This window comes from Capricornis sumatraensis, chromosome 12 (genome assembly GCF_032405125.1).
Source record: "Capricornis sumatraensis isolate serow.1 chromosome 12, serow.2, whole genome shotgun sequence".
In the NCBI taxonomy this organism is placed as follows: domain Eukaryota; kingdom Metazoa; phylum Chordata; class Mammalia; order Artiodactyla; family Bovidae; genus Capricornis; species Capricornis sumatraensis.
The window spans coordinates 91,711,215-91,721,877 of record NC_091080.1 but is presented as its reverse complement, the minus strand read 5'-3'; the positions used below and the strand labels follow the sequence as shown (position 1 = coordinate 91,721,877).

Here is a 10,663-nt window from a genome sequence, read left to right as displayed (position 1 = left end):
CCCAGAACATTCTCTTTTCATTACAGAATGTGCACCTAAGGCAGAAGCATACTGTATTTGCCCGTAGCGCAGTGTCGAGCCCATATGTAGTCACCAGGTGGTTTGAGGATTATTGGCATGAGAATATGAGCCAAAAACCTGTGCTGATGAATTCAAATTTGTGAAACTGTATGAACTGTGATGCTAGAGTTGAGAGATAGGTAAAGTGAGAATTCTATGGGGAGAGTATTTTGATTTGGGCTTTGGCTGCCAGAGTGACTTGTCAGAGCAGGGAAGAAGTGATAGTGAACAGTCATAGACTTTTTCAGGAAGGAGAGGGTGCTTATTTGGAGGGGAAGGAGTCTGGATTATCTACGCACAAGTTCAGTTCAGCCAAATTTGAATTCAGTGAACCAGTGATTTGGTAAAAACATGATTTTAAGAAGTTTTTTTTCTATGTATAATGGATAAACAACAAGGTCCTCCTGTATAGCGCAGGGAACTATATTCAATATCCTGTGATAAGCCATAATAAAAAAAATAGGAAAAAATTACACACACGCACATATATGTATAATTGAATCACTTTGCTCTACAGCAGAAATGTACACAGCATTATAAATCAACTATAATAAAAAAAATAAGATAAAATGTGAAAAATTGTTTGTAAATAAAAATAGTTTGTTTCTGATGCTGTGTGATGGTGGTCTGAAAGAAAAAGAAGAAAAATACAAGAAAAGACCTCAGGAGCCCAGAAATGAACTGGGATTGAAACAGAATAGTTGTAGAGGTTGCAAAGAGACATCATTTGTTTGATCTATTTTCATGTAATGAATGTTACTGAACATTTATTATAAACCACACACTCTCTATGAGGTCATTATATTAAATATTTAGTTGAATTTTATCTTTTAAAGTTACTCTCCTTTTGCTTTACCAGATAAACCAGAAGATTCACCATCGCGTCTATGGCTGCCTCACAAACCTCACAGACTGTTGCATCTCACGTTCCTTTTGCAGATTTATGTTCGACTTTGGAACGAATACAGAAAAGTAAAGGGCGTGCAGAAAAAATCAGACACTTCAAAGCATTTTTAGATTCTTGGAGAAAATTTCATGATGCCCTTCATAAGAACCAAAAAGATGTCACAGATTCTTTTTATCCAGCCATGAGACTTATTCTTCCTCAGCTGGAAAGGGAGAGAATGGCCTATGGAATCAAAGAAATTATGCTGGCTAAGCTTTATGTTGAATTGCTTAACTTGCCTCGAGATGGAAAAGATGCCCTTAAGCTTTTGAACTACAGAACACCGACCGGAACCCGTGGAGATGCTGGAGACTTTGCAATGATTGCGTACTTTGTATTGAAACCCAGATGTCTACAGAAAGGAAGCCTAAGCATTCAGCAAGTAAATGACATTTTAGACTCCATTGCCAGCAATAATTCTGCCAAAAGGAAAGACCTAATGAAGAAAAGTGTTCTTCAGCTTATAACTCAGAGTTCAGCACTTGAACAAAAATGGCTGATACGGATGATTGTTAAGGACCTAAAGCTTGGCTTTAGTCAGCACACTATATTTTCTGTTTTTCACTGTGATGCTGCTGAGTTGCATAATGTCACCACAGATCTGGAGAAGGTCTGTAGGCAACTGCACGATCCTTCAGTGGGACTCAGTGACATTTCCATCACCCTATTCTCTGCCTTTAAACCCATGCTGGCCGCTATAGCAGATATTGAGCGAATTGAGAAGGACATGAAACACCAGAGTTTCTACATCGAAACCAAGCTCGACGGCGAGCGGATGCAGATGCACAAGGATGGGGATGTGTACCGGTACTTCTCTCGCAATGGGTATAACTATGAGGACCAGTTTGGTGCTTCCCCACAGGAAGGGTCCCTCACACCATTCATTCATAATGCATTCAGAACAGATGTGCTGAACTGTATCCTCGACGGTGAGATGATGGCCTACAACCCTAACACACAGACTTTTATGCAAAAGGGGAATAAGTTTGATATTAAAAGGATGGTGGAAGATTCTGAGCTGCAGACTTGTTACTGTGTTTTTGATGTATTGATGGTTAATGATAAAAAGCTAGGACATGAGACCCTGAGAAAGAGGTTTGAAATTCTTAATAGTGTTTTCACACCTGTACCAGGTAGAATAGAAATAGTGCAGAAAACACAAGCTCATACTAAGAAAGAAGTAATTGATGCTTTGAATGAAGCGATAGATAAAAGAGAAGAGGGGATCATGGTAAAACACCCGCTGTCCATTTACAAGCCAGATAAAAGAGGGGAAGGATGGTTAAAAATTAAACCAGAGTATGTCAGCGGACTGATGGATGAGCTGGACATCTTAATCGTCGGGGGCTACTGGGGGAAGGGTGCCCGGGGTGGGATGATGTCTCATTTTTTGTGTGCTGTGGCAGAGAAGCCCGCTTCTGGTGAAAAACCCTCAGTGTTTCACACTCTCTGTCGCGTTGGCTCGGGTTACACTATGAAAGAACTGTATGACCTGGGTTTGAAGTTGGCAAAACACTGGAAGCCTTTTCATAGGAAAGCCCCACCAAGCAACATTCTATGTGGAACAGAGAAGCCAGAGGTCTACATCGAGCCTTGCAATTCAGTCATTGTTCAGGTTAAGGCCACAGAGATCGTCCCCAGTGACATGTATAAAACTGGCTGCACGTTGCGTTTTCCACGGATTGAGAAAATAAGAGAAGACAAAGAATGGTACGAATGTACATCCCTGGAGGACTTAGAGCAACTTCGAGGGAAGGCCTGTGGAAAGCTCGCGTCCAAACACCTTTACATGAGTGGCGATGATGAACCACAAGAGAAAAAGCGGAAAGCTGTCCCAAAGATGAAGAAAGTCATTGGAATTATTGAGCACCTAAAAGCTCCCAACCTTTCTAACGTAAACAGGGTTTCTACTGTCTTTGAAGACGTGGAGTTTTGTGTCATGAGTGGAACCAGCAACCATCCCAAGCCTGACCTGGAAAACAGAATCGCTGAATTGGGTGGTTACATAGTACAGAACCCAGGCCCAGACACGTACTGTGTGATCGCAGGGTCTGACAACATTCGAGTGAAGAATATCATCTCTTCAGATAAACATGATGTCGTCAAGCCAGAGTGGCTGCTAGAGTGTTTTAGGACCAGAAGCTGTGTGCCCTGGCAACCCCGCTTCATGATCCACATGTGCCCGTCGACAAAGCAACACTTTGCCCAGGAATACGACCAATACGGGGATAGTTACTTTGTCGACACAGATTTGCACCAACTGAAGGAAGTGTTTTCGGGAATTAAAAACGCTGGTGAGCAGACTCCTGGGGAGATGAGTCCTGTGATTGCTGATTTGGAACACAGGTATTCCTGGGCCAGCATGCCTCTTAGCATGTTTAGACACCACACCATTTATTTGGACTTGTACGCTGTCATCAATGACTTAAGTACCAGAATCAAGGGAGCTAGGTTAGCCATCACAGCCTTGGAGCTTCGATTTCATGGAGCACAAGTAGTTTCCTATTTAGCTGAGGGAGTGTCTCACGTCATTGTTGGGGAAGATCAGAGTCGGGTTGCAGACTTGAAAGCTATTCGAAGGACTCTTAAGAGGAAATTTAAAATCTTACAAGAACGTTGGGTCACTGTTTCAATAGACAAGTGTGAATTACAGGAGGAAAATCAGTATTTGGTTTGAAGCTAGCTTTCCTAGTGAGGCAAGCCTCAGATCTGACTGACTCATTGCAACAGATTATCATGATAAAATGTTAAACTATGTTTTATTTTCATCTGTTAAAAATCTGTGCTTAAAAAGTATTACTAGATACAGACAGTCATCATAACTTTATTTTTTTTCCTGTATTTTTATAGAGCTTTTAATAATAACAAAAAAGATACCCATGTTTATAAGGAAAACACTTAAAAGAAAAAAGTGGATTATTTAACAAGAAATACAAATGGTGAAAAGACACTCAGTAGCCCAATGTCAAGAAAGAAAATTTTTTAGCAGTATAGTATTTTATTATTTTTATGACCAAGATGAAATAAAAAGTTTAACATTATAATCTCCTTATACAAATATAAAAATTTAACTCATATTAATAAAATAGATTTAGAAGCTTTTAGACTCATTAAAAGTAGTGACCTAAACAGGATTTTCTGAAGTCGAATAAAATTTTTAATAATGGCTTTTGTCTAATAAAAGCATTGCGAGAAAAATATTCGTTGGCACATGTGGATTTGTAAATACATCTTTTTAAGTTAAAGGCTAAAATTCCACTTTTAAATGTGAAATGTGAACAAATTTATTTTTTAAGGTTAAGGTCAGGCTCATGAATAAAATGCCTTGTTAATGATCAGGGTGAGTGTGTGTGCTCAGTCATGTTCGAGTCTTAACAACCCCATGGACTGTAGCCTGCCAGGCTTCTCTGTCTATAGGATTTTCCAGGCAAGAATATTGGAGTGGGTTGCCATTTCCTCCAAGGAGTCTTCCCAACCCAGGGATTGAACCCATGTCTCCTGCATCCCCTGCATTGGCAGGCAGATTCTTTACGGTTGCACCACCTTAAAAGCACCTTGTTAATGATGTTATTAGCTAAGTCAGAGGAGATTGAGTAATGGTCTAAAAACTTAAAGTTAGATCAGTTTGATTTTTTAAATCTCTTGCAATTTTAAACGAACATGGCCTACACTTAATTTTTTCTAAAATAGAGGATATTTTAAAAATATATTTTTATATGAATTTGTACTTCAGTATAAATAGTATTTGGCAAAGAGTGGTTTCCTACGTATGGCCCGTTGAAAAGGTGTCAGAATGGCATGTGTGTTGTAACTTTCTCTACAGAGAAGTAAATTGCTTTGATTTTCTTAAATGACGTATTTTTTCTTAGATTATTTAAAGTGTATAGTATGTGTAAATATAAATATATTACATTTGGATTTATATACCAAATATGTAAAACCAAAATATACCAGATTTTGGAATGCAGCCTATACATTTTGAAAAATATGTTTCAAGACATCAGTTAAATATTTGGAATTTGGTACTTGGAAAACTGTGTGTAGATTGTTTGTAAGTAGTTATTTTATTCAATCAGAGGAACAAGTGTATGTTATTTTATTGTATTTCTTAATTTAAATAAAATATTTAATATGCTATTAAAATAATTTCTTATATTTATTTTCAAAAATGCATAATTGTTATTTCAATCAAGTAGATGTTAAGGCATCAATGTCATTTTGACTGATTTAAGTCAGTTCCTGTTGAAGGGCCTTTGTGTTTCATATTACTAAATGAGCTTTATTAAAAATTTTAAATTTGTATAGTTTTACACAATGTCTATTGAGAAGAATTGCAAAATATGTGTAGTGAAGAGAAAAGTACACAATTTTACCACCAAAGATAATAACATCTACTATTTTAGGTTATTAATGATAAGGAAAGTACAAAATACATATTTTCAGTGTCAAAAGTGTAAACTAAGCTATCGTGCTTTGCATGATTAGCTTTTCTCAATGAATGGTGAGAATATTTCCGGTCACTAAGCTGCGCCACTTGCTGCGCCTCGTTCTGTTGACTGGCCTGTGGTGTGCTGGACCTGGCCCTCATTGGTTTCCAGGTTGCTTCACCGTGCTCCCTGTACTTCTTTCCTGGCAGGCATTGCAGTGAATTGTTTACATTATTAGGAATGGAATTGCTGATTCCAAGTTATGTATTTTTCAGTGATTCGAGACACATTGTGAAACTGGCAAGAATGCCTTTCTAGAGTCTCCTCATCTTTAAATGCTGGAGAGTTCAGTTTCTAGCCCTGTTCTCCCTCTTTTCAGTCCACAAGTGTTCGAATCCTGCCCAGTGGCTTTAAATGCGCAAATGACTCCCACAGTTCTTTAGTCCCAGTTTCTTTGCTTAACTTGAGTTCACGTATCTGACCATTTACATAGCATCACATGAAGTCACATGGCCCTCTCAACCTGTCCAACCATAACTGTTCTTTTTTTGAATCACAGAAGAAAATGGTAAATGCAACAAGGAGGCTGACGTAATGAACCTGTATGTGCATGTCAGCCATTCTCAACAATTAGCAATTGCCAATCTTTTTCATATTTATAGACCTCTGAATTATTCTGAAGCAACCTTAGATCACATAATTTCATCTAATGATATTCATAGTAGACCTTGATTTCTCAAACTTTAAAAAAAATTTTATATTGAAGCATAGCTGGTTAACAATGTTGTGTCAGTTTAGGGTGTACAACAAAGTGACTCAGTTGCACATATATATTTATCCATTATTTTTCAGATTCTTTTCCCATTTAGGTTATTATAAAGTATTGGGCAGAACTTCCTGTGCTATACAGCAGATCTTTGTTGATTATCTATTTCAAGTAAAGCAGTTTGTACACGTCCAAGTGTGCACATCCCAAACTCCCAGTCTGTCCCTCACCCTAACTCTTCCCTGTGGCCATGTTGAAATCATTCTCCAAGTCTGTGTGTCGGATTCTGTTTTATTAAATAAGCAAACTAGACCTCATCCACACAGTTCCCCACTTCACTAAACTGTACGTCTACTCTCCAGGCTGCTCAAGTAGCTTCATCCCTGACTCCATCTGCTCTCATAGTTTCAGTGCAACGCATATCTTGTTAGATCCAGCCTCCAAACAGATTCACCACTTAGGGTAACCATAGGCTACACCTCACCCCTTAACTACTTACAGTAACCGTAGTCTACACCTCTTCACCGCTTTAATGATTACTATAGTCTACCCTGTTTGACCTACTGGACTTAAGAGTGATCTCTTAATTGGCCTTTTTCCTTGTACACTTCACTACAATCTCTTCTCCCAAACAGAATTTTTACTTTTAAACATGCAAGTCATTTCATACTACTTCCCTGGTCAGAACCACTGAGTCACCATCACTACTAATGCCCAGTGACTTGAGATGGCCTGTTGGTTCTGCATTCCCTGACTCTGCGCAGACAGAATCCTCCCAAGTAGGGAGATTGACTGGAGGTGAGCAAAGGGAGCTTTCTAGAGTGATGGAAAGATGATATATTTTGATTGTGGTGCAGTGCATGGACGTACACATCTGCCAAAGCTTCTGAACTTAAAGTTTTATACATTCTGCTCTAAAGCATATTTAGATAGTTACTAAATACTAAAAATGTAGTTGACTGTATAGTTACGTACAGACAAAATGGTTCAATAACACTTCTATTAGAAAGTAAATATTGCAAAAAGAAGAGCAGTGAAATATTTCTAAGTAGTATGCAGTTCCCATGAATATGTGCTGTGTTGTGCTGAGTGTCTCAGTCCTGTCCGACTCTGCGACCCCGTGGTGGACTGTAGCCTGCCAGGCTTCTCTGGAGAATCCCTCCTCCATGGGGGAGTTCTCCAGGCAAGAATACTGGAGTGGGTTGCCATGCCCTCCTCCAGAGGATCTTCCGAACCCAGGGATCAAACCCAGGCCTCCTGCGCTGAGGTGGATTCTTTACTAACTGAGCCACCAGGGAAGCCCATGAACATGAGGATGAACCAATATTAATACGTTAGTTCGTGTAACTCCGCTAATCGATTAAAGAGCAATGGAAAGTTGGTATAGAAATTCGACTGCATTCTTCATCAAGGAAGTAAAAATACGTAAAAACAGACTTCTTAAACATGAATGCTTTAAAAAAGCCAGTAGCTTTGGAAATTTGGGGATGATCATGGCACTAACAATAGGTTTTGCATCTCTTACAAATCAGCACATAAAAACTAGACAGAACAGCTAGATAATAACAAAACACCCAACGACAACATTTATGACAGAACCAGGTAATGAGGTGTCCCCAAAAGTCTAAATATGCAAGAGGTGAGGGTAAACAGGTGAACTTCAGGTCTCACATGGGATTAATATTTCAATGAAAAAGGATTGTATGGGCCTCTCAGAGCCCTGAGAAACCCAGAAACTACGCAGATAATCAGCAGATGTTTATTGAAAAGCACAGAGGACCAGACGTAACACCTTGAAACTGGGAGGGGTTTTGTCCAAGACAGTAGCAGGAGAGGAAAAGGAGCCCCACCTGAACCCAAAGCACAGTCTAGACCAGTGCTCAAGACTGAGCCACCGTCAATCCTTCCAAGACTGGAGATAAACTAGTGGGGTTGGGTTAAAAAAAAAAAAAAAAAGAGCAGGCTAGGGATAATAGAGATAAGAAATCCAAGGTCTAAATGAAAGTGGGGAATGAAATAGCCAACATTTTCAGGAAGCAAGTCACTGTTGCGGAAAAGAGCAGTGAGAGTTCTGTGAAATTGGAAGTTGCTCTTGACTACATGTTCTTCCAAACATTCAGGGAAGTTAATCTCACCCAAAAATGGACAACTAAGAAGTATTGAAACTGAAGACACTAAGCATTAACATTACTCTCAAAGTGAAAGTGAAAGTCACTCAGTCGTGTCCGACTCTGCGACCCCATGGACTATAGACAGTCCATGGAATTCTCCAGGCCAGAATACTGGAATGGGTAGCCTTTCCCTTCTCCAGGGGATCTCCCTAATCCAGGGATCGAACCCAGGTCTCCCACATTGCAGGTGGATTCTTTACCAGCTGAGCCACAAGGGAAGACCAACATTAGTCCGGCACAGGCTTATTGCTCAAATAATAGCAGGTGTTTTGTATCAGAGTTAGTGTACTTCCTGTTATGGGATAAGACAGATGAACTGATGCTCATGAGTTCTCGAGAATATCGGTACCTAAAATTTTGGTAATCAGTTTTTTTTGTTTGTTCTTTTCTTTCTTTTTTTTTTGGTTGTGCCATGCAGCTTGTGGGATCTTGGTTCCCCAAATCCCCCAACAAAGGATCAAGCTCATGCTCCCTGCAGCAGACGTGCAGAGCCCTAACCACTGGGCAACCAGGGAAGTGCCTATTAATCAGTTTCGATTGATCATTGTCAAACTGCCAAAGTTCCTGACAGTCTTACTGAATGGCACTATTGTTCCTTAGATGCTTCTACTTGTTCATTAAGGAATCAGGCAGCTACTGCCGACTTGAAGGTGTGCCCTTTCAAGAAATCAAAGTAAATTGAATTCTGAGGATAATTCAGGCCTTCAAGTTTTTACAAAATGTATCATAATACTTAAGAGCAAAAATACCACTCAACACTCTGCATTCCCTAATTTTTATGTAATCTAAATAGCTGTGAAAAGAAGGGAAGCGAAAAGCAAAGGAGAAAAGGAAAGATATAAGCATCTGAATGTAGAGTTCCAAAGAATAGCAAGGAGAGATAAAGCCTTCCTCAGCGATCAATGCAAAGAAATAGAGGAAAACAACAGAATGGGAAAGACTAGAGATCACTTCAAGAAAATTAGAGATACCAAGGGAACATTTCATGCAAAGATGGGCTCGATAAAGGACAGAAATGGTATGGACCTAACAGAAGCAGAAGATAGTAAGAAGAGGTGGCAAAAATACATGGAAGAACTGTACAAAAAAAATTCATGATTATTCATGATAATCACGATCGTATGATCACCCACCTAGAGCCAGACATCCTAGAATGTGAAGTCCAGTAGGCCTTAGGAAGCATCACTGCGAACAAAGCTAGTGGACGTGATGGAATTCCAGTTGCGCTATTTCAAATTCTAAAAGATGATGCTGTGAAAGTACTGCATTCAATATGCCAGCAAATTTGGAAAACTCAGCAGTGGGCAGAGGACTGGAAAAGGTCAGTTTTCATTCCAATGCCTAAGAAAAGCAATGCCAAAAAATATTCAAACTACCACACAATTGCACATTTTCTTTCACAGGCAGAAAAGGGTTTTTGTTTGAATCCTCTGCCTCATCTCACACGCTAGCAAAGTAATGCTCAAAATTCTCCAAGCAAGCTTCAGCAGTACATGAACCATGAACTTCCAGATGTTCAAGCTGGATTTAGAAAAGGCAGAGGAACCAGAGATCAAATTGCCAACGTCTGTTGGGTCATTGAAAAAGCAAGAGAGTTCCAGAAAAACATCTGCTTTATTGACTATGCCAAAACCTTTGACTGTGTGGATCACAACTAACTGTGGAAAATTCTGAAAGAGATGGGAATACCAGACCACCTTAACCTGCCTCCTGAGAAATCTGTGTGCAGATCAAGAAGTAACAGTTAGAACTGGACATGGAACAACATACTGGTTCCAAATAGGGAAAGGAGTACATCAAGGCTGTATATTGTCGCCCTGCTTATTTAACTTATATGCAGAGTACATCATGAGAAACACTGGGCTGGATGAAGCACAAACTGGAACCAAGATTGCCGGGAGAAATATCAATAACCTCAGATATGCAGATGACACCACCCTTATGGCAGAAAGTGAAGAGGAACTAAAAAGCCCCTTGATGAAAATGAAAGAGGAGAGTGAAAAAGCTGGCTTAAAACTCAACATTCAGAAAACTGAGATCATGGTATCCATTCCCATCACTGCATGGCAAATAAATGGGGAAACAGTGGAAATAGTAAGTTACTTTATTTTTCGGGCTCCAAAATCACTGCAGATGGTAACTGAAGCCATGAAATTAAAAGACGCTTACTCCTTGAAAGAAAAGCTATGACCAACCTAGACAGCATATTAAAAAGCAGAGACATTACTTTGCCAACAAAGCTCCATCTAGTCAAAGCTTTGGTTTTTCCAGTAGTCATGTATGGATGTGAGAG

At 39.4% G+C, this 10,663-nt stretch overlaps 1 protein-coding gene across 1 annotated transcript; it reads left to right on the top strand.

Annotated features, from left to right (window-relative positions):
- Nucleotides 1-947: 947 nt before the first annotated feature.
- Nucleotides 948-5,069, top strand: LIG4 (DNA ligase 4). The gene has a single exon (XM_068984518.1). The coding sequence runs from the start codon at nt 948-950 to the stop codon at nt 3,681-3,683; it is 2,736 nt and encodes a 911-aa protein (XP_068840619.1). The 3' UTR covers nt 3,684-5,069.
- Nucleotides 5,070-10,663: the final 5,594 nt, after the last annotated feature.

Coding starts and splice junctions, on each gene's coding strand:
- LIG4 (XM_068984518.1), top strand. CDS start 948: ATGGCTGCCTCACAAACCTCACAGACTGTTGCATCTCACGTTCCTTTT.